The sequence below is a fragment of the Phyllobates terribilis genome, unplaced genomic scaffold (genome assembly GCF_046119375.1).
Source record: "Phyllobates terribilis strain yellow unplaced genomic scaffold, ASM4611937v1 Scaffold_1__5_contigs__length_1240528914, whole genome shotgun sequence".
Classification (NCBI taxonomy): Eukaryota; Metazoa; Chordata; class Amphibia; order Anura; family Dendrobatidae; genus Phyllobates; species Phyllobates terribilis.
Window position 1 is genome coordinate 900,702,574 of NW_027362761.1, and position 25,385 is coordinate 900,727,958.

A 25,385-nucleotide genomic window follows, 5' to 3' on the forward strand; every position below is an offset into this window, starting at 1 on the left:
TAAGTATTGTATATCTGGATAGAGTAAGAACAGTTACCCGTGAGGGATAGAGTAAGGGATACCTGTCCTCTATCCAGGTATACAGATGAGTAAATTCTATATGTGGTGTGTGGTTTAGTTTATATACTGGTATATAAGTTATATTTGTGCTTCTCAGTTGATTATTCTGGGTAAACTCTTGAGGCTGCGTGCCCACGTAGCGTTTTTCAAGCGTATATGCTGCGGAATTTCCGCAGCGTATACGCGTGTGAAACGCTAGGTAATCTGCTCCCCATGGTCCCCAAGGGGATTCCGCAAGTTCTATGCACATGCTGCGGATTTTTCCGCAGCGTTTATGCAGCGCTCAAAAATCCGCAGCATGTCCATTAATTTTGCGTTTCCGCAAGCGGAATTACCTTTGTGCAATGCATTAAAAAACGCAAGGCAATTCCGCATGTGGAAAACGCGCGATAAACGCACGTAAAACACGCAATAAACGCATGCGTTTTTCCGGGAGAGGACTTGCAGAAATGAAGCAGAAATTTTCTGCTTCATTTCTACAACGTGGGCACATAGCCTTACCCTCCACATACACTACCGCTCAAAAGTTTGGGGTCACCCAGACAATTTTGTGTTTTCCGTGAAAACTCATACTTTTATTTATCAAATGAGTTGCAAAATGATTAGAAAATATAGTCCAGACATTGACAAGGTTAGAAATAATGATTTTTATTAGAAAGAATAATTTTCTCCTTCAAACTTTGCTTTCGTCAAAGAATGCTCCCTTTGCAGCAATTCCAGCATTGCAGACCTTTGGCATTCTAGCTTTTAATTTGCTGAGGTAATCTTGAGAAATTTCACCCCAGGCTTCCTGAAGCCCCTCCCACAAGTTGGATTGGCTTGATGGGCACTTTTTGCGTACCATACGGTCAAGCTGCTCCCACAACAGCTCAATGGGGTTGAGATCTGGTGACTGCGCTGGCCACTCCATTACAGATAGAATACCAGCTGCCTGCTTCTTCCCTAAATAGTTCATGCATAATTTGGAGGTGTGCTTTGGGTCATGGTCCTGTTGTAGGATGAAACTGGCTCCAATCAAGTGCTATCCACTGGGTATGGCATGGCATTGCAAAATGGAGTGATAGCCTTCCTTATTCAAAATCCCATTTACCTTGTACAAATCTCCCACTTTACCAGCACCAAAGCAACCCCAGACCATCACATTACTTCCACCATGCTTGACAGATGGAGTCAGGCACTCTTCCAGCATGTTTTCAGTTGTTCTGCGTCTCACAAATGTTCTTCTGTGTGATCCAAACACCTCAAACTTTGATTAGTCTGTCCATAAAACGTTTTTCCAGTCTTCCTCTGTCCAATGTCTGTGTTCTTTTGCCCATATTAATCTTTTCCTTTTATTAGCCAGTCTCAGATATGGCTTTTTCCTTGCCACTTTGCCCTGAAGGTCAGCATCCCAGAGTCGCCTCTTTACTGTAGATGTTGACACTGGCGTTTTGAGTGTACTATTTAATGAAGCTGCCAGTTGAGGAGCTGTGAGGCGTCGATTTCTCAAACTAGAGACTCTAATGTACTTGTCTTGTTGCTCAGTTGTGCAGCGGGGCTTCCCACATCTTTTTACTCTGGTTAGAGCCTGTTTGTGCTCTCCTCTGAAGGGAGTAGTACACACCGTTGTAGGAAATCTTCAGTTTCTTGGCAATTTCTCGCATGGAATAGCCTTCATTTCAAAGAACAAGAATAGAACGTCGAGTTTCACATGAAAGTTCTCTTTTTCTGGCCATTTTGAGAGTTTCATAGAACAAACAAATGTAATGCTCCAGATTCTGAACTAGCTCAAAGGAAGGTCAATTTTATAGCTTCTCAAATCAGCCAAACCGTTTTCAGCTGGGCTAACATACTTGTGCAAGGGTTTTCTAAACATCCATTAGCCTTCTACACAGTTGGCATACACAATATACCATTAAAACACTGGAGTGGTGGTTGTTGGAAATGGGCCTCTATACACCTATGTAGATATTGCAATAAAAACAAGACGTTTGCAGCTAGAATAGTCATTTACCACATTAACAATGTATACAGTGTATTTCTGATTCATTTAATGTTAGCTTCATTGAAAAAAATGTGCTTTTCTTTCAAAAAATAATGACATTTCTAAATGACCCTAAACTTTTGAACGGTAGTGTAACTATACTTTCTTACTATTTTAGCAGAATCAGTATACTCTGTTAAATGTGATATCACAGATCTGCGTGTCATTGTTATGTGCCTGAACCAGTGATTATGATATGCAGAGCCTCATTGATTAGTACATTGTGGCATATACTATTGACTATCCCAAATGAGAATTCAGTTTATTTATTAGACCACATCAATATTTTGTTTAGATGCTATGATTAATTCTCAGAGTCTTTGAGTTTCTATTATAACTTTGATAGTGTATATAGCGTATACTACAACCCCTGGCAAAAATTATGGAATCACCAGGCTCAGAGGATGTTCATTCAGTTGTTTAATGTTGTTGAATAAAAGCAGATCACAGACATGGCACAAAACTAAAGTCATTTCAAATGGCAACTTTAGGGCGTTAAAAAACACTAAAATAAATCAAGATTAAAAATGTGGTACTCAGTAAGGGTAATTTTTTTTTCAGACCAAGCAGAGGGAAAAATTATGGAATCACTCAACTCTGAGGAAAAAATTATGGAATCATGAAAAACAAACAAACACACAAAAGAACACTCCAATACATCACTAGTATTTTGTTGCACCACCTCTGGCTTTAATAACAGCTTGCAGTCTCTGAGGCATGGACTTAATGAGTGACAAACAGTACTCTTCATCAACCTGGCTCCAACTTTCTATGATTGCTGTTGCCAGATCAGCTTTGCAGGTTGGTGCCTTGTCATGGATCATTTTCTTCAACTTCCACCAAATATTTTCAATTGTATTGAGATCCGGACTATTTGCAGACCATGACATTGACCTTATGTGTCTTCTTTCAAGGAATGTTTTCACAGTTTTTGCTCTATGGCAGGATGCATTATCATCTTGAAAAATGATGTCATCATCCCCAAACATCCTTTCAATTGATGGGATAAGAAAACTGTCCAAAATATCAATGTAAACTTGGGAATTTATTGAAGATGTAATGAGAGCCATCTCCCCAGTGCCTTTACCTGACATGCTGCCCATATCATCAATGACTGTGGAAATTTGCATGTTCTCTTCATGCAGTCATCTTTATAAATCTCATTGGAACGGCACAAAACAAAAGTTCCAGCATCATCACCTTGCCCAATGCAGATTTGCGATTCATCACTGAATATGACTTTCATCCAGTCATCCACAGTCCACGATTGCTTTTACTTAGCCCATTGTAACCTTGTTTTTTTCTGTTTAGGTGTTAATGATGGCTTATGTTTAGCTTTTCTGTATGTAAATCCCATTTCCTTTAGGCGGTTTCTTACAGTTCAGACACAGACATGGACTCCAGTTTCCTCCCATTCGTTCCTCATTTGTTTTGTTGTGCATTTCCTGTTTTGGAGACATATTGCTTTAAGTTTCCGATCTTGACGCTTTGAGGTCTTCCTTGGTCTACCAGTATGTTTGCCTTTAACAACCTTCCCATGTTGTTTGTATTTGGTCCAGATTTTAGATACAGCTGACCGTGAACAAGCAACATCTTTTGCAACATTGGGTGATGATTTACCTTCTTTTAAGAGTTTGATAATCCTCTCTTTTGTTTCAATTGACATCTCTCATGTTGGAGCCATGATTCAGGTCAGTCCACTTGGTGCAACAGCTCTCCAAGGTGTGATTACTCCTTTTTAGATGCAGACTAACGAGCAGATATAATTTGATGCAGGTGTTAGTTTTGGAAATGAAAACTTACAGGGTGATTCCATAATTTTTTCCTCAGAATTGAGTGATTCCATAATTTTTTCCCTCTGTTTGGTCTGAAAAAAATTACCCTTACTGAGTACCACATTTTTAATCTTGATTTCTTTTAGTGTTTCTTAAAGCCATAAAGTTGCCATTTGAAATGACTTTAGTTTTGTGCCATGTCTGTGATCTGCTTTTTTTCAACAACATTAAACAACTGAATGAACATCCTCCGAGCCCGGTGATTCCATAATTTTTGCCAGGGGTTGTAAGTTATAATACTGTTTCTGTGACCTGGATGTGTGGGGTCTCTTTGTCACTTCTCCCGCTCTGTGTTTAATATTTGAATATTTTAATTGTTATATTGATGGAATAATAAAAAAACTACTATTTACCGTATTGCTGCATTAGCTTCCTTTTCTTACTGGGTTTCCCCTTTTAAATATTTTAACATTTCAAAAAAGAGTGTCAATAGAAATGAAACGCCCCTATGCAATACATGTGATCAGACATTTGTCAGATATCAATAAAGTTGGAAGGAAAACAAAAATGGGTGGTGGAAATGAGTGTTTGGGTGGAAAAGAAGCCACTGCTCTGTCGGCGTTATGTCAGCAGAGGCAGGTGAGTCGCCGGCAGGAGCAGTCAGTGACCACGAAGAATGGTGCAAGGCAAAGCAGGTTGGTAGGTAGCAACGGCCACCCGTGTGTTAGTGCTTAGGCCCTTTTTATTTTTTACAAAGTCCCAGATATCCCATTTATTAAATAATAAACAGCTAAAGTAGTGCATTTAATTTTGTATTAAAAACATTTGATTATATAATTATTAATGAAAAAATAAAAATCCTGGCACCTTTCCTTTAAGACCAGGCACAAAAGTGAAATATTTTGTTGGACTGTCTTGGAATTTCTGGTCAGGTGGCAACCTTGGATGCCAGGTGGAGGAGGGCAGTCGCATGGTGCAGCAAGTAGGAACTGGATGTGGCCTACAGGCCACACTTTGCCCAAGTCTGATGTACAGTTAGGTCCATATATATTTGGACAGAGACAACATTTTTCTAATTTTGGTTCTAGACATTACCACAATGAATTTTAAACCAAAACAATTCAGATGCAGTTGAAGTTCAGACTTTTAGCTTTCATTTGAGGGTATCCACATTAAAATTGGATGAAGGGTTTAGGAGTTTCAGCTCCTTAACATGTGCCACCCTGTTTTTAAAGGGACCAAAAGTAATTGGACAATTGACTTCAAGGCTATTTCATGGACAGGTGTGGGCAATCCCTTCGTTATGTCATTCTCAATTAAGCAGATAAAAGGCCTGGAGTTGATTTGAGGTGTGCTGCTTGCATTTGGAAGGTTTTGCTGTGTAGTAAACATGCGGTCAAAGGAGCTCTCCATGCAGGTGAAACAAGCCATCCTTAAACTGCAAAAACAGAAAAAACCCATCCGAGAAATTGCTACAATATTAGGAGGGGCAAAATCTTCAGTTTGGTACATCCTGAGAAAGAAAGAAAGCACTGGTAAACTCATCAATGCAAAAAGACCTGGGCGCCCACGGAAGACAATAGTGGTGGATGATCGCAGAATCCTCTCCATGGTGAAGAGAAACCCCTTCACAACAGCCAACCAAGTGAACAACACTCTCCAGGAGGTAGGCGTATCAATGTCCAAATCTACCATAAAGAGAAGACTGCATGAAAGTAAATACAGAGGGTTCACTGCACGGTGCAAGCCACTCATAAGCATCAAGAATAAAAAGGATAGACTGGACTTTGCTAAAAAACATCTAAAAAAGCCAGCACAGTTCTGGAAGAACATTCTTTGGACAGATGAAACCAAGATCAACCTCTACCAGAATGATGGAAAGAGAAAAGTATGGCGAAGGCGTGGTACAGCTCATGATCCAAAGCATACCACATCATCTATAAAACACGGCGGAGGCAGTGTGATGGCTTGGGCATGCATGGCTGCCAGTGGCACTGGGTCACTAGTGTTTATTGATGATGTGACACAGGACAGAAGCAGCCGAATGAATTCTGATGTATTCAGAGCCATACTGTGTGCTCAGATCCAGCCAAATGCAGCCAAACTGATTGGTCGTCGTTTCACACTACAGATGGACAATGACCCAAAACATAAAGCCAAAGCAACCCAGAAGTTTATTAAAGCAAAGAAGTGGAATATTCTTGAATGGCCAAGTCAGTCACCTGATCTCAACCCAATTGAACATGCATTTCACTTGTTAAAGACTAAACTTCAGACAGAAAGGCCCACAAACAAACAGCAACTGAAAACCACCGCAGTGAAGGCCTGGCAGAGCATCAAAAAGGAGGAAACACAGCGTCTGGTGATGTCCATGAGTTCAAGACTTCAGGCAGTCATTGCCAACAAAGGGTTTTCAAGCAAGTACTAGAAATGAACATTTAATTTACAATTATTTAATCTGTCCAATTACTTTTAGTCCCTTTAAAAACAGTGTGGCACATGTTAAGGAGCTGAAATTCCTGAACCCTTCATCCAATTTTAATGTGGATACCCTCAAATGAAAGCTGAAAGTCTGAACTTCAACTGCATCTGAATTGTTTTGTTTAAAATTCATTGTGGTAATGTCTAGAACCAAAATTAGAAAAATGTTGTCTCTGTCCAAATATATATGGACCTAACTGTATGTATGTAGATATACACCCATCTATGTACTATAGATTTGAGTTATTGTAAATTATATTCTCCTCCTTGGTTAAAAATACTCAAAATTGCTAAGAAGAGTATTTTACTCCTCTGAAAAATATGTAGTGTAATCTCTGGCAGAGTCTGTCCAATGGAATAGTGGCAGTCATACCCTCAGCAACTGATGGCCCTTTGAAGAAAAGTATGAGAGTAGGTGCAGGAACCTTAGATTGGAAGCACCACTCCAAAGATGCGATAAAAAAACTCACTGGAGTGGTGCTTTAAAAGCTGCTGAAAACTACAGGAAACAAATGGTTAGTGTGAACTGAACAATTTAGTGCGGGTCTACTGGGGAGGACTAGTGCTGAGCGAGCGTGCCTGTTTAACCCTTTAAACGAGCACGCTCGGGAGCTCGCCGGCGTGCTCGGCATCCATATTTGATCCGCTGCGACTGCATGTGTCACGGCTATTAGACAGCTGTGATACATGCAGGGATTGCCTGTTTGCTAGAGCTCCACACAAGGAGCATCACCTTTTTGCCCACACAGCCCCCCAGCATGCAGCATCATCCTCCCCTTTCCTGTGCAGCGCCTCAGCACGCAGCCCCATACAAGGATCACCCCCATTCTCCGCACAGCCTCCCTAACATCATCCCTTTGTCTGCATATCCAACATGCAAGCCCACTCAAGTAATATCAACCCCTTTCCGGTGAAAGAGCCCCACCCCAATAAGCAGCCCCTTAAAAGTAGCAGAAGCCACACACAAGTAGCAGCAACCCTCCAACATTCAACCCCTATGTAGTAACATCATCCATGTTTCTTTGCCCCCAAAATACATCCTCAGACCACTCACACTTAGTCCTATGTTATAAAACACCAAGGTTGCTTACCGGTAGCCTGCTGACGGTTTCCTGTCCTTGGTGGGGCGGATCCTCTCTCTCAAGGTGTGCTGTCATGGGGGAGGGGAAAAGAAGGAAACCTCATTCCCATCTCTAAACAGCTCCATTCTGCCCCTCAAGATGTGATCTGATCTTCAGCAGCCACAGTAGTGATGGGTCATTCATGAACGATCTGAGACAAAGAGCTATGGGCCCGGTGCCAGTGCCCGCAAGTGGGCTCCCCAGTTTCCGCAGGGCCCCGGCCCTTGCCATACTTACCTCTCCTCGATTCTCCATAGCTCTAGCGTCTTACGCATCTCCTGATTCTGTGACGTGTCAGATCAGAGGGCGAGCTGATGTCACTACAGTGCGCCCTCTGCCCTGCCAGAGCAGAGTGCGGGAAGACGCTGAGGAGTCCTGACCTACCGCCAGCGAGAAGTGAGTATTTGATTTTTTTTTTTTTATATATGGAGCCCATACTGTATGTGGCTATATATTGGACCCATATTGAATGGAGCTATATATGGGGCCCATACTGAATGCAGCAATATGTGGGGCCTATTATTCTGTATTCAGCCCAATATTCTGTATGCAGCATTATATGGGGTCCAATATTCTGTATGGAGCATTATATGGGATACATTATTCTGTATGCAGCATTATATGGGGTCCATTATTCTGTATGGAGCAATATATGGGGTCCAATATTCTGTATGGAGCAATATATGGGGTCCATTATACTGTATGGCGCATTATATGGGGTCCAGTATTCTGTATGGCGCATTATATGGGGTCCAGTATTCTGTACAGCGCATTATATGGGGTCCAATACTCTGTATGGAGCATTATATAGGGTCCAATACTCTGTATGGCGCATTATATGGGGTCCAATATTCTGTATGGCGCATTATATGGGGTCCAATATTCTGTATGAAGCATTATATGGGGCTCATTATACTGGATGCAGCATTACATGGGGCTCATTATTCTGCTTGGAGCATTATATGGGGCTCATACTGTATGGAGGACTATATGGTGCCCATAATACTGCATGGAGGACTATACGGTCCAGTCTAAAATGAAAGCTTTTGAATCCCCCCAGGTCACGCACTGTGAGCGGTGAGGATTCGCCGGTTTTTGAGCTATTGTAGAATTTACAATAGATATCACTCATGTAATTTAAAAAGTGAAATCTTTGTCCTTGTACTATACCTATATTTCTCTGCCATATCTGTGCATCATGAATTGTGGTATGTGGTAAAGGTGCCCGCCGAGACTTTTTAGGCCGGAGCTCACGAAAACCTGGAGCCGGCCCTGGGAGAAAGAAAAGGTAAATGGGCTTGGCCAAAATTTGCTGCAGCGCGCTAAGCACGCCGCATGATGTGTCCCTTTTTCTGTTCTTCAAGAGTTGGGAAGTATGAGTTTGCGGTGCAATCTCAACTTCCAGAGCCCGAAAGTTGATGTTACATCACAGGATATCAGTGCAGGAGGCATCCAAAGGTCACATAATAAGCACTGAAAGTGCAGGGATAGCGCCCCTCAGTGGCAGAGATGATGACAGAAGATATTTAAAGAAGTGCTTTTGTGAAGAAATGGAAGCAGAGACCCTGCAGAATCCCACCACTGCCACCAATGTGAAGAAATGTCACAATTACGCTGGATGGATCACGTGATACGGATCTGCCCTTTGCACCAAAGTGACATTCCACAACCCCTCGGGGATGCGTAAGGTCAGATTGGTACAGTTCTACATAGACACCCCCTGTCCACACGGGTACATGAAGGCACCAGGGAGTGAGAAGAGGTGGCCTACTCAGTCACTGATGTGGTCCCACACTCAGACACCCGACAGGCTGGGAGGCTTCTTCCCTAGCTCCAGTGAAGCAGAACCTTGTTGGCCTGGGAGAGCTGGTGCAAATTTCTAGATATAAGTCCCCAGTCCGTTAACGGAAATTATACCGGGCCAGAAACCCGCCCCGCTGGCATGAAGATTAAGCCGAACAACGGACGTGTGAGTTTGTGGATCAAGATAAAAGAGCAGCCCAAGGTTAAATTATATATTTAATCGCCGTAAGGGCACACTAGACATTACACTATATACATAAGGGTTATACATACATAATGGTCAGAGATGCAAACACAATAGTAGTGGTACAAAAGATATAAAGCAGTTATTAAGAGTCAGTTACCAGTCAGATGGGAGGGGCTGCCACATGGGAGGCTTGTGGGGCCCTCTCTTTGTTGCAGGACTTCACCCACACAATGTATCCTTGCGACCTCCCAGGGACAAAGACCCTGGGCTCTAGCTGCAGGGGCTCCTAACCTCTCAGGGTCACTCCCCTTACTGCCCCCTGGTTGAGCCTGTCTCCACCCCTGATCTCTCAGCTAAAAACTCTCAAAAATGGGCTATACCTCGTTATTGGACGGTCCTAGGGAGCAGATTCTGGTGTCATCGGATCCAGCCGGGCCCCTGCTACACGTGGATACCAAACACTGGGGTGCTAGGGGCCCCCGCAAGACTGTGCCGTGTATCTCCCTTTCCCTATGCGCTGGACTGTGCTGAAAGCCAGGATGACATTCCCCATTCTCTTGGGTTTCAAAAATCTATTTCGTGCATCACTGGGATGGTCGCCCTGTGCAGCTCACAGCTGCTGTGAGGTATGTCACTCCCTGCCTCTTGGCCCTTTCCCTTGCAGGAGTGTTGAATTACACTGTACATTGAAGATCTCTATAATCAACGCCAAACAGGGCACAATGATTGACATGGGATTATCTTGAATATTCTTCACAGCTTGTTTTAGTGATATAAATTGAATTGCAGCACATATATTTAATGGACAATCTCTTTATTTTTTTTTTGTACCAAACTATTGATTTAGCCACTCCTAAAGTTTCTGCTATCTCTCTGATGTATTTTATATTTTTTTTAGGCTATTGATGGTCTGATTCTCACCATTGAGAGCTCCTTTATCCGCATGTTGTGTGGGTTGACAGCAGCAGCTTCCAAATGCAAATGCTACACCTGGGATCAGCTCCAGACCTTTTACCTGCTTAATTAATGATGGGTTAATGAGAGAAAAGACCATGCAGCTCATTAAGGGTATGTGCCCACGATCAGGAGCCGATGCAGGTTTGAAGCTGCGGGTTTATGCAGCATTTAAAACGCAGCGTCCAGATGTTACAGCATAGTGGATGGATTTCTAGAAATCCCATGTCCACTATGCGTCTGTGCACCTGTGGATCACCCGCAGATACGGACATGCGGCGAGTCTTTCATACCCGCAGCATGTCAATTTCTCTTGTGGGCCCGCATGTGGACTTTCCCCATAGACTAACATCAATGAGGAAAGTCTGCTTGTGAAGAAAATACATGCAAAAACATATGTGGAAAAATGGGAATAGGAAACAATGCTCAATCTATAACTGGTGGAATTTCCTTCAGGTAAGATACTGCTAGAAAGCAGGTTAGTTAAATCAGTCAATGACTAAAGTTCATACTGCTGCAAAAGTGTCCAACATGGCCACACCTTAGTATCCTGGCATCTCAGATTAGGCAAGTATTGCGTTCCATTAAGAATTGGGCAAATAAGTGAAATAACATCAGTAGAGTCCCAAACCATCATGTCTTCTTAATGTTTATATGAACAAGTCCCCAGTTTGACAATCTTGATTTTATGGGCATGTAAATATCAAAGAGGGGGAAATCATAAAAAGAACCCCGGGAGGTGGCAAACACACAGGCTAGGTAACAAACTGTATTTAGAAATCACCAACTTTATCCATTACAAAGGCATAACATAATATATTCACTTTCAAGCAATAAACCCAGGGAGCTTTCATTTATTTCTCAAGAGTGATCTCCTGTGAGAGGTGAACAGGAGGAAGACGGTCCGAAGCATACAACAACTTTTGGAACTAGACTATGTCTGATCTCTTCGCAATCAGTGAAGGTCCGAATCCATCTTCTAGCCCCTGAGGCAGGGTTGGAGAGCTGTTGCTTGCTAGCCAGTTAAAAATGGACATCCACTCTAGCCCAAGAAATTCTAAGATGCTGAATAAATCAGAATGATATATAGGGAATAAACTACTGCACTATAATTACATTTATAATGTATTAATCCAAAACAAGATAAGTGCATAATATTTCAGAACACTCAAAACTGACGTTTGACCTCCCAGACCCTGTTCACATTAGTTTTCTGAAAAGAATTGCAGCAGGACAAACAAAGTAAGTATTGGACAACTGGTGCCAGAAGTCAGGACTTCTTGTCGAATTGGGGACTTGTTCCTTTAAGCATTAAGTGAACATGGTAAAAATGCTACTAGCTATTGAACCCGTTCTATGCCTGGGTGGCGAGCATATTTATTAGTATATGGTCCCCTATCCTGTTATATGCTCTACCATCCTGCTATACGCACCCCAGTCCTGGTCCATGTTCCCTCATCATGGTCCATGCTCCCCCATCCAGGTCCCCTACTCTGGTCTACGCTCCCCCATTCCAGTATATGCCCTTTCCCACCCTGGTCCCCCCATCATGGTATATGCTCTTCTGCACCCTGGTCCAACCATAAATAAAAAAATTAAAAAAAATACACTCCTACTCACCTTTCCATCGCTCCCCTGCAACGTGTCACCCGCATTATTTAAATAAAATGGAGCTGGAGTCAGTGCATGCCGCGCTATCTGGTGCCATTTTGTTGAAGACACTGATTTCCTTAGAGGCTGGAGGAGGAGTGTGGTGCCGCCGGAGTCAGCGCCTGCATATAGTGCGATCTCCAGCGCCATATTGTTGAAGACAAATTTAGTGTCTTCAACAAAATGGCACCAATTAGCACGGTATGCGAACGCAGATTCCGGCACCATTTTATTGCCTGCGCTATGCGCAAGCCCGGACTCCAGCACTCTCCTCCTCCGCCCTCTCTGAAGATCAGGGTATGTCCCCACTGGCGCCAGAAATCGCAGAATGCGGTTAGCGCCTACGCATACAGCACCACACTCCTCCAGCCTTGTCTTCCGACTCTTCCCCCATCTGGGATGATTCTTTTCTGTCTCCGGCCACACCACGCAGGCGTAGTCTATAGAGGTTTCGGATAGAAGGACACATTGCCGATTATATTATAGATGTGACGTGCCCGAGTCTCTTCTGCAGCAAAGCGTCCTTCACAACACAATGAGATCACACCCTTCTTCACGTTTTGTAGTGTTCTTTGGCTCGTAAGCTTCTCCCTTTTTATTCTGTACATAATGATTGTCATTATTACCAATATTTACATTTTTGTTTTAATTTAACAAAAGACATTTCTCCAAAATGCTAAATCTTTGTCCCTCAGTTGCAAAGTGTAAGGCCACGTTCAGTGGCTCTGTCAGGGCTTACAACTTGTTAATGGGGGTGATTGTAGACTAGTTACTTATTAGAGAAATTTTGAGATTTTTTTGCTGAACACTACCAGTAGAATTCAAAGGGGGTTGTCCAGCCTTAGGCTATGTGCCCACGTAGCAGATTTGATGCAGAGCGTTTTTGCCTCTCTCTAGCAGAAAAAAACGCATGCAGATTTACATGCATTTTTTCTGCCAAAGAGAAGCGTTTTTTCAAGCACTTTTCCAAGTGATTTTGAGCATCACTTGGAAAAGTGCTTGACAAGTTGGTCACACAATATAAATCCATGCAACCGGCGTGGATTTATATTGTGTGACCAACTTAGATGCTTTAAATGCTGCATCTATAGTATAAAAAAAAAAAAAAAAAAAAGAATTAAAGAGTTAAAAAAAAAAAAAAAAAAAACTGTATATTCACCTCTCCGACAGCGTCCCGCGGTGTACTGGAAGAACCTGCGGTGACGTCATTTAGTCAGCTGTTGGTCACGCGACCATCACCTGACCGATGACGTAACTGGTCGCGTGACCATCAGCTGACTACATGACGTCACCGCAGGACGCTGAGGAGAGATGACGCCGCCGGGAGCAGACCGGGGGGCCGCCGGAGAGGTGAATATACAGTTTTTTGTTTTTTTTTTAAACTATTTTATTTCTTATTTTCACCGCGTGAAGCCGGGATGAAGAGGAGTTGTAGTCTCCTCTTCATCCCGGGTACCACACGCACCGCGATTCCGCTGCAAGCTTGCGGCCATTGAATTTAATTGAAACGCAGCAAATCCACATGTACCTGCGGGTTTGCTGTGTTTCAATGTTACTCAATGGCTGCGAATTTGCAATTGCGGTAGAAATGGTCATGCTGCGTTTTGCAACGAAATGCGAATTCGGCGCGCTAATTAGCGCATCATGTGCACAGCACATCCGAATTCACATTGCTTTGCATGGCAGACGGTTTTACAAACGTTTTCGCGGCCGGAAAAAGGCTATGCGGGCACATGGCCTTAGGGTACTAGTTTGTGACTGCAATCTCGATAATCCTCACATCATGTGCAATGCTAAGATTCTCCACTGCCAGGAGCAGTCAGTCATGTGACCACAAGTATGCGATTTGCTTACTTCCAGCCACATTCAGCCTAGACTTGTCTGACCTCACTCAACATCAACATTTTTTCCTGTTTGCTGTAGGTAATGAAATGTTCAGTGTTACATTTGTGTTGAAGTGAGCTGACCATTCCTGCTCAGAAGACGGTCCTGTATAATAGAATAGAAAGCAATGGGAATGTTAAAAAGACGTGTGTACAAACTTAATATGGTCACGTACACCCCCAATTAACGCGGAGACACCAAGGCTACATGTTCCAGAAGTGCTCGTTTCCATTTTTACAGTGATATTTAAATTGACTTGTATGACTATTGTAATTAAATCAAATCATTAAAGCTTTTTCAGCTGCAATTTCAGAATGCCACAGCAAGAGAGCATACCACAGCCATAATGTATGAATGCAGCTTAAAGTGCACCTGTCAGCAGGATTGTAATCAGTAAACTACATACACTGTCAGGTGGGCGACATTACACTGATTAAAACGATACCTTGGTTGATGAAATCCGTCCTGGGGTTCTTGTGTAATCTTTACTTTGTTTGGAGATAATGATATGCTCGTGCGCCGGGGCGGCCTGTGGGGGGGCGCTCTATCTGGTACTCTGCTTATATATTCATCTGTATGCTCTTATGACAGCTCACTGTGCCTTCATTGACCTGCCTCCTGTTTTACCTAGCCCCGCACTACTAGATGCATAGGAGGCAGGTCAGTGAAAGGTCCTTATTCTACAGCAGGGTTCAATAATCCAGTCAGCTGGTATAGCAAGGCCTTTAATACACTAATTTCATACCTTTATAATGCAATGGTTAATTCAATAGCAGTCCAATCCAACTCCAGAGTGACCACCCTCACTCAATCTTCATTAATAGAATTCTTTTTTTTTTTTTTTAGAAATGGCTGTTTGTTCTAAACCACTATCAGTTTTCCTTTGTCATACTAGCATCAGTCTCCAATTCATTACATTGTCACTTTCTTTTGGAAAGATCCCTATAGTAGGCAAAAGCACTTTTGATTTTCCTATTCTGTAGTGTGCCAGGTGCATGCTCATCTCTTACCTGCATGCCAAAAACAGTGCACAATTGTGTGCATGCTTCCATCAGTGGCTAACATTTTATATAAATTGTATATGTAGAATTAAAATGACACCACAACAAACCTAATTGAATTACGTTATTAGCTAAGGGTGCTGTAAGATTAGCTGAAAAGAGTGCAGTCCCCACTAACAGCAGCATTCATGTATACTGGCCTGTAAGCCAAAGCCCCCTCATTGTGCTGCACAGGGCTGTAACTAGAAGAGAGAAGAAAGCGCTGACAAGAACAAGTTACAAGAGAAACATTTATTTCGATGTGATCAATAAATGGGATGTTACTTTGCCTTCTGGCTCTGTGCTTGAGCCTTCAGTACTTTGACAACAATCTTCTGCTCCTCAATGAGGAATGCCCGCTTAATTCTGCAAAGAAAGAAGCTGCTTTTATAGCAATAGCATATGATATAATCGACAAACATGAAGCAAAAAAATGTCCAGGCACATAAAAGGTTTAACAAATAGGGGAAGATCTACCAAGACTGGTGAACGGTGGGTCAAATTCTTCAATATGCTGCAAGAAATATTTCCCCAATTTGTCTTAAAATTGAACCCAGTAGAACAAACAATAAAGCCTTGTTCACACACAGCGTTTTCTTCTGCAGTCAAAACGCCTGTTTTTCAGAGTTTTACGCTTTCAGGTGTGGATTACATGTTTTGTCTACAGCAAATGTTTAATAAAGTTAGTTTTACCGGTTGTGGCTGTGTGTGACGTTACAGTATTGCCACACACCGGTTGTTGTTTTATGGAGAGGGCTCAGGAGCTGAACCTGCACCATACTGGGAAAACGCAAGCTGTGATTCATAGCCAGCACCTTCATGTAACTGCAGTGGCCAGAGCTTCATCAGATCACTGCCATTTAACCATTCAAATGCCACTCCCAATCTTTTAACAGCTTCATTTAAAAAACACGACTACTGGTGCATTGGTACAGACTCCCAGCTTCTTGCTGCTGAAGATCGTAATTTTAGCTATACATAGCAGTGCTGATGAACTTGCTATGTACAGCACAAGAGATCACACGATCACAGCTTCAAGTCCCCTAAGGGGACTGTTAAATACAGTGAAATTTTTAATAATATGAACCCCCCACACACACGTTCAAATCACCCCCCTTTTGCGACATTAAAAAAAACCAAGACACCCACACATTTGGTATTGCTGTGTTCATGAAAGTCCGGTCTATGAAAATAAAGTAAATTAATCTGATAGATAAACATTGCAAAGAGAAAAAATAAAATAAAAAAAGGCAGAACATTGCAATAAAATGCAGTTAGAGGCAATCAAAACAAGGTGTCAACCCAAAATGGTATCAGTAAAAAGTCAGCTCAGGGTTTTTTTTTTTATTAATAAACTGATTTTTTTCAACAGTTAAATAAAAAACTATACATGTTTGGCATGTGTGTAATTGTAGCGACATGGAGTATTATATTTCCTGGTCAATTTTACTATAGTAAAAGTCGTAAAAGGAAGGAAGGGGAAAAAAAAAAAAAACACATTGTAAAGTTAAACTTTTTTTGCAATTTCAACGCTTTTGGAATTTTTTGCCTGCTTTCTAGAGCATCACATGATAAAATCAAATAAGTCATTCAAAAGTACAACTCGGCCCGCCGAACACAATCCCTCATACGGCTATATGCACGGAAAATAAAAGCTGTGTCTCTTAGAAAAAGGGGAGTAAAAAAAAAACGAGAAATCGCCTGAGGTTGAAGGGGTTAAACAATCACAGATTCAAGAGGCCAAAAAAGTATAAAATAAGGATAAAAAAACCCTCAATTTGAACCACCCACCTATCACTGCCCCATTAAATGCAACAGGTGCACATAACCGTACAAAGAACAGAATTGGTATTGCTAAATCTATAAAAGGCAGACCAAAATATAAAATTAGCCTTAATATTACATATTTGTCGTTTTAGGTTATGTGCCCACGATGCAGAAATGAAGCAGAAAATTTCTGCTTCATTTCCGCATGTCCTCTCCCGGAAAAACGCTTGCGGAATTTGGCAAGCGTTTTTCGCGCGTTTTAGAAGCGTTTGGGACATGCGGAATTGCCTTGCGTTTTTTATTGCATTGACAAGGCAATTCTGCATGCGTAAACGCAAAATTTATGGACATGCTACGGATTTTTGAGCGCATCAAAAACGCTGCGGAAAAATCCGAAGCATGGGCATTGAAATTGCGGATTCTCATTGGGGACCATGGGGGACGGATTAACAAGCGTTTCACAAGCGTTTACGCTGCGGAAATTCCGCAGCATATACACTTGTAAAACGCTACATGGGCACCCAGCCTAATATACAAATTTGTTGTTTTTCTCAAGCAGTTTGTGTAAACAGAGTAGTCTAATTCATTATGACGTCTGTTTCATTTGTTCCTTTAACCCCAGACTAGATACTTTTCCCATTTTTTCCTCCCCTCCTCCCAAGAGCCATAACAATTTTATTTTTCTTTTAACATAACTATATGAGATCTTATTTTGGCAAGAGAAGTTGTTCTTATGAATGGCACCACCCATTTTATGTGAAAAAATTGCAGCAAAAAAAAAAAAAAGTGCAATTACGCCATCTTGTTTTGGGTTTTGTTATGGAGTGATGTTTTTAATTAAATCATTTTGGGGTAGACACGATGTTTTAATTTTGCTTTCATGTTGGCTGAAAGACCTCAATTGTGGTTTTGATTTTTCTTTCTTGCAGCTTATTGATTTTTTGTCAATTTTTTTTTGTTTCTTTTTTGTGGGTTTTAATTTTTCCAAATTTGTAAAAATAATTTTTCTTCTCTGTTTTCATTGTATTTCGTAGTTTCCTTAGGGGACTCGAACCTGTGATCATCTGATCGCTTGCGCTATGTACAGCAATATCACAGTATTGCTGTACATAGCAGAAATCAAGGTCTCTTATGAACAGCAGCCATGGGCTGGGTTACATTGGAGTACTGTCATGACAAACCTGATGGTCTGAAGCAGACCCTAGGCTGTTATTACAAACTATGAGGACGAGGAGTGGAAATAACAGCGCACACCAGGCAGAAAACATACACTCACATGATGCAAAACCTTTGGTTATGAATACTGAAAATATTATTTTGCTCTATGTTTTGTGAAGATGAAGATTGCTGAAATGCTTCTTAAAGTTTTCTTTACAAAGAGCAGCCTTACTGACAATATTTTAGCGTGAAACAACCTTACCTGTCACGAACGCATTTTGCGCACATAGAGCCACCATATGCTCTGCTGACGTGCTTCTTGGTCTTTGACAGCCTCATGAGCACTTTGGGTCTAACTGCTCGGATCTGAAGAAAAGTGAACAAGTCACCAAATTATTGCAATCTTACAATTTAAGTAACCATGGTCAGCAAGTGCAGGAGCCTGCTTGAGGGTCAGTAGCAGCTAGTGTGAGGGGCATTCAACCACTGCAGATACACTGTACTTAATGTACATGCACCACATATAATAATCCTAGCAGGGCTGGAGCCGACGAGTCGGAGTCCATTTTGGTGGAGTCTGAATAAAATGGACCGACTCCAACTCCTAAAATATATAATAAATTGGGTACAGTGGTTCAATGCAGTTTGTGGGGAATATTTTTTTCATAAGAATTTGGGACAGTTATGAAAATGTCCTATAAATGTCTGTCCTATTCCTGATCTAAGGGTCTAGACTTTTAGCTGAGATGAATCTGTGCTACAGTAAATTTATCACTTAAACATGAGCCATGAATGAGGGAGTCGTGGAGTCAGAGTTGGAGGTTTGGCTTACCGACTCCACAGCCCTGAATTATCCTATGTGCTTGTTAGAATGTGATTTTATGACATAGCAGGTGATGCAGCAGATGCAGATTAACAGCACTAGTGCATGGCTACACTCATAGCATGTTCTTGCCACGGTAGAGGCAGGTTCCTTCTCAAAGTAGCGCCATTCAGGAATGCACATTATACACTGCTCAAAAAAATAAAGGGAACACTCAAATAACATCCTAGATCTGAATGAATGAAATATTCTCATTGAATACTTTGTTCTGTACAAAGTTGAATGTGCTGACAACAAAATCATCAATGGAAATCACATTTCTTAACCAATGAAGGCCTGGATTTGGTGTCACCCCCAAAATTAAAGTGGAAAAACACACTACAGGCTGATCCAACTTTGATGTAATGTCCTTAAAATAACTCAAAATGAGGCTCAGTATTGTGTGTGGCCTCCACGTGCCTGTATGACCCCCCTACAATGCCTGGGCATGCTCCTGATGAGGTTGTGGATGGTCTCCTGTGGGATCTCCTCCCAGACCTGGACGAAAGCATCCGCCAACTCCTGGACAGTCTGTGGTGCAACGTGATGTTGGTGGATGGAGCGAGACATGATTTCCCAGATGTGCTCAATCGGATTCAGGTCTGGGGAACGGGCGGGTCAGTCTATAGCTTCAATGCCTTCATCTTGCAGGAACTGCTGACACATTCCAGCCACATGAGGTCTGGCATTGTCCTGCATTAGGAGAAACCCAGGGCCAACCGCACCAGCATATGGTCTCACAAGGAGTCTGAGGATGTCATCGCGGTACCTAATGTCAGTCAGGCTACCTCTGGCGAGCACATGGAGGGCTGTGCGGCCCTCCAAAGAAATGCCACCCCACACCATTACTGACCCACTGCCAAACCAGTCATGCTGAAGGATGTTGCAGGCAGCAGATCGCTCTCCACGGCGTCTCCAGACTCTGTCACGTCTGTCACATGTGCTCAGTGTGAACCTGCTTTCATCTGTGAAGAGCACAGGGCGCCAGTGGCGACTTTGCCAATCCTGGTGTTCTGTGGCAAATGCAAAGAGTCCGGCACGGTGTTGGGCTGTGAGCACAACCCCCATCTGTGGATGTCAGGCCCTCATACCACGTTCACGGAGTTGGTTTCTAACCGTTTGTGCAGAGACATGCACATTTGTGGCCTGCTGGAGGTCATTTTGCAGGGCTCTGGCAGTGCTCCTCCTTGCACAAAGGCGGAGGTAGCGGTCCTGCTGCTGGGTTGTTGCCCTCCTACGGCCCCCTCCAAGTCTCCTGGTGTACTGGCCTGTCTCCTGGTAGTGCCTCCAGCCTCTGGACACTATGCTGACAGACACAGCAAACCTTCTTACCACAGCTCGCATTCATGTGCCATCCTGGATGAGCTGCACTACCTGAGCAACTTCTGTGGGTTGTAGAGTCCATCTCATGCTACCACGAGTGGTAAAGCACAACAAACATTCAAAAGTGACCAAAACATCAGCCAGAAAGAATTGGTACTGAGATGTGGTCTGTGGTCCCCACCTGCAGAACCACTCCTTTATTGAGAGTGTCTTGATAATTGCCAATAATTTCCATCTATTGTCTATTCCATTTGCACAACAGCATGTGAAATTGATTGTCAATCAGTGTTGCTTCCTAAGTGGATAGTTTGATTTCACAGAAGTTTGATTTACTTGGAGTTATATTCTGTTTAAGTGTTCCCTTTATTTTTTTTGAGCAGTGTATATAACAATTGCAGAGCTGTGTTTCATGACAGACAGGCATTTTGTAAAAAAAACATGTTACTGTGACATTAAGTGAATTTCTGATGAAAAAAAAATGACTTTAAATTGTCCCATAGACAATGGTCAATTAGAAAAGGTGGTGGGACAATCTTTGACCCTCAGTTGCAAAACAAATAGCCCCAGATTCCTGCATTTGGCTGGACAGAAAAAGAGCTTAAGCCACCATTTTCAGTAGAAATTAATGGATGCATTGGTGTTCGTTATGAGCGAGCATACTCGTTTAACCCTTTAAAAGAGCACGCTCGGGTACACAGTAGTTTAGACGTGCTAGGTATTTCAGTAACAGCCGCAGCGGCTTTATGTGTCATATCTGTTAGACAAAGCCTGTTTGACAGGCTATCCCAGCATGTGTCACAGCTGTTTAACAGCTATGACACATGCGGCGGCTGTTAGTAAAATACCGAGCACGCTGAAACTACTCGACGAGTACCTGAGCATGCTTGTTTAAAAGGTTAAACGAGCATGCTCACTCATCACTAATTGGTATCAGAGAATGTGCACGCTCTGCCGATGCAGGGGCCATCACTCAGCTCTCAGTATCGTACTCTATCAATGGGTGACAAGCGTCACACCACCTAACTTACTTTCATGACCAGTATAGGATAGAGCATTTTACCGCAAGTACCATTGTTTATTAAATATATATGGGCACTTACACCACGAAGTCTTCCAGGGCAGATGCCACATGCCGATTTGGGGGCTTTGCCAACTTTCTTGGTGTACAGATAAACAATTCTGTTTCCTGGTGTTCGAGACCTAGGAACAAGACAATCCATTAAGTCGTCAAGCACATGATATAGAAATGACTTAGATTACAGGGCATTACGTAAAATACTTACAGCCGGGTTTTGTTGGAGGCTGTGTTGTAGGACAGCCTACGACGGTATGTCAGGCGTTGAACCATTCTTAAAGATCTACAAGGGAAAAAGGACAGGTCAAGTACTGCTGAAATATTTTCCTTTTCTCTACTGGCGACCGACCCAAAGTAATTATTTTATCTGATAAACACTTTATAGTGGTTATAGCGATTTTCCAGAACAGAGTTCATTATTGGCAGGAGCTATATCATGCCGAATCCTAACAGTGTGTAATTTACACACCTTTGTGCCGATGCAAGCATACTTACAGTCACTACGACTACCTTCTCATCCAGCTTCACACAATGGAACATTAGTGACCCGACAAGTAGAGCTGAAGCCAAGTAATGTGTATACTACACACTGTTAGGATTTGGCATGATACAGCCACTGTGGTCCAGAAAACCCCTTTAAGCAATAAAATACATACACACAAGTATACAAGCATCTCACTGTCTGAATTCCTCTCGAGTTCATGGTGTTATCTGTCATTCAGTTTTCAGGGCACAAGCACCTAGATAAAAGCCTAGAAAAGCACTTGCGCTTACTATCCAGCTAATTCATGTCTCCCACTGCCAGTATACTTTGGTTTGGGGTGATATATTGCTAATTTAAAAGGTGTAATCCCTTTTCAAACATTAAATGCCCACAGTGATAAACTGGGCTTTTACTCATCCTCCCTGGGTAAAGCAAGGTCTCTCCATTTCCGCTCTGGTCTTTGGCAGCAGTGCTGACGTTACATCTGAAGCACAGCAGCCAATCGTTGTGTCCAGCTGATGTAAACATCAGGAGCCGCTCAGCCCAGCCAGTGTTGATTGGCTGCAGCACTGTTGATGTGACGTCACCACTGCTTCTCATCACTGGCCTTGGAAGCTTGTGCCATCCACATCAGCCAGGCTCGGTGAGATTGGCCAAAGCATGGATCACAGGATGTCACTGCCTATCAGAATGAGGAACAGCTGTGGAGAGACCGTGCTGGACCCCAAGGAGGAGTAAAAGCTTAGCTATTTTATACAGTTCTGAACCTATGGGCTAATAATATCCTTTCTGTGCAACTCATGGGGTTCTGGACCCCCCAAAATTCTTGAAAATAAAGGCACTTCAGCACTGAACCCTTCACAGCGGCACTTCATCTTGCTGTGCAGGGAACTGCAGCTGTCCCCATTCAGCTGAATGGAGCATTACTGCAGACTGAACCAGTGCAGGGGAAACACTTACAGGAAACTATCTTGTTATGTATATTCCACTCTTACCACAATAGAGACAGATTTTTTTTGTTGTCAAGACCATCGGACTGCCTCGCAATTATGCTGCCAAACCCAAGTCCATTTGCCTGTGCTGCCGTAAAAGTATGGAAAGTAAGACCTTAGGGTTATATTTAGTCCTCCACAATGAGTGGCCCACAGTGACACAACAACGTTGGTTTTCAGCACTAGGATTTGGGGCTCAAATCAAATCTCATTTTGTACATGACCTTATAATTGTGACCCTTCCCCCAAATTCTGTGCAATCAATTTAAAATGTACCAACAACATTTTAGAATCAACTGCAACAAATGTATTCATGTGAGAGACATTACTAATGTCTGCCCACTGAGGTATTCATACAACATCGTCATACCTAGAGTACAACAATAGCTAGTAATGGCAGTGAAGAAAAGGCCCGGCACGCGGGCGTAACCAGCGCACACAAGGCGCCCGGCACGCGGGCGTAACCAGCGCACACAAGGCGCCCGGCACGCGGGCGTAACCAGCGCACACAAGGCGCCCGGCACGCGGGCGTAACCAGCGCACACAAGGCGCCCGGCACGCGGGCGTAACCAGCGCACACAAGGCGCCCGGCACGCGGGCGTAACCAGCGCACACAAGGCGCCCGGCACGCGGGCGTAACCAGCGCACACAAGGCGCCCGGCACGCGGGCATAACCAGCGCACACAAGGCGCCCGGCACGCGGGCATAACCAGCGCACACAAGGCGCCCGGCACGCGGGCATAACCAGCGCACACAAGGCGCCCGGCACGCGGGCATAACCAGCGCACACAAGGCGCCCGGCACGCGGGCATAACCAGCGCACACAAGGCGCCCGGCACGCGGGCATAACCAGCGCACACAAGGCGCCCGGCACGCGGGCATAACCAGCGCACACAAGGCGCCCGGCACGCGGGCATAACCAGCGCACACAAGGCGCCCGGCACGCGGGCATAACCAGCGCACACAAGGCGCCCGGCACGCGGGCATAACCAGCGCACACAAGGCGCCCGGCACGCGGGCATAACCAGCGCACACAAGGCGCCCGGCACGCGGGCATAACCAGCGCACACAAGGCGCCCGGCACGCGGGCATAACCAGCGCACACAAGGCGCCCGGCACGCGGGCATAACCAGCGCACACAAGGCGCCCGGCACGCGGGTATAACCAGCGCACACAAGGCGCCCAGCACGCGGGCATAACCAGCGCACACAGCGCCCGGCACACGGGCATAACCAGCGCACACAGCGCCCGGCACACGGGCATAACCAGCGCACACAGCGCCCGGCACACGGGCATAACCAGCGCACACAGCGCCCGGCACACGGGCATAACCAGCGCACACAAGGCGCCCGGCACGCGGGTATAACCAGCGCACACAGCGCCCGGCACACGGGCATAACCAGCGCACACAAGGCGCCCAGCACAGGGGCATAACCAGCGCACACAGCGCCACATCCAGGTGATACAAGGCGCCAGCACCCAGGGCCCAGGATCACGTCACACACGGACTATTGCGCACAGATCCACCATAGATCCCTCACCGCTGCGGCCCACCGCTCCTTCTCGGAGCTGTACTGCACAAACGCCTTTAATATAACTATGCCCAAGTGCCAACATGTCCGCTCTCCACCTCAGCGCTCTCAGCCGACATATCTTCTACAACCCACAGCAGGATTAAGAAGGATTCATGTCGGCGGCGACCATTGAACAGCGGCCATACCTGGTGCCGCCGTCACCGGAAGAGAAAGGAAGGAGGGCAGGAAGGAGCTGAGTGCAGGAATCACTGCCGGCCACGCCCACTCTGCGCTGCAGCCACCATACTCAGACCGGAAGAGGCTACGGAGGCGCGGAGGAAACACGTGTATAGTGAGAGGCATTGTACAGTGTCTGTGACGTCAGAGAACGGTCAGGGTAGTGTTCAGCCCCGCACCGGAACATTGCTTCTCTCAGCCGCGCTCCGTGCTGGCGGTAGTGACATGGCGGAGACTGCAGGCTCCGCATACTTTATAGAGATCCACATACAGCCGAGGGTATTAGACCCTGAAGTGCTGTGCTGTAATGAGGGGTGTACTAATCCCCACCCACATGGCTAGGTTCAGGTAACGTCGGGTTCCTAAAAACCTCAATGTGCCATATATACAATGTAGCTGTGAAGGGGAGTTACCTGCCGCCCTAGAGGTCTCAGGCTCCGTGTCCCACTACCCCCCCAACGCTGTTTCGCCTGGCTTCTTCTTGAACCTCTAAGGTGGCTCATTTTATGTATTAACCCCTTAAGGACCGAGCCACTTTGTAGGTTAATGACCGGGCCAATTTTTACAATTCTGACCACTGTCACTTTATGAGGTAATTACTCTGGAACGCTTCAACGGATCCCCCTGATTCTGAGACTGTTTTTTCGTGACATATTGTACTTCATGATTGTGGTAAAATTTCTTCGATATCACTGGCGTTTATTTGTAAAATAAACAGAGATTTGGGGAAAATGTATAAAATTTTGCAATTTTCAAACTGAATTTTTATGCCCTTAAATCAGAGAGATATGTCACACAAAATAGTTAATAAATAACATTTCCCACATGTCTACTTTACATCAGCACAATTTTAGAACCAACATTTTTTTTTGTTAGGGAGCTATAAGGGTTAGAAGTTGACCAGCGATTTCTCATTTTTCCAACAAAATTTACAAAACCATTTTTTTAGGGACCACATCATATTTGAAGTCACTTTGAGGGGTCTTTATGACAGA

At 44.0% G+C, this 25,385-nt stretch overlaps 1 protein-coding gene across 1 annotated transcript; it reads right to left on the reverse strand.

Moving 5' to 3' along the window:
- Nucleotides 1-15,215: 15,215 nt before the first annotated feature.
- Nucleotides 15,216-24,435, reverse strand: RPL34 (ribosomal protein L34). The gene is made up of 5 exons (XM_073641007.1): nt 24,360-24,435; nt 21,372-21,446; nt 21,189-21,288; nt 18,166-18,269; nt 15,216-15,344 (listed from the first exon to the last, which is right to left on the reverse strand). The coding sequence occupies exons 2-5, from the start codon at nt 21,434-21,436 to the stop codon at nt 15,260-15,262; spliced, it is 354 nt and encodes a 117-aa protein (XP_073497108.1). The 5' UTR covers nt 21,437-21,446; nt 24,360-24,435; the 3' UTR covers nt 15,216-15,259.
- Nucleotides 24,436-25,385: the final 950 nt, after the last annotated feature.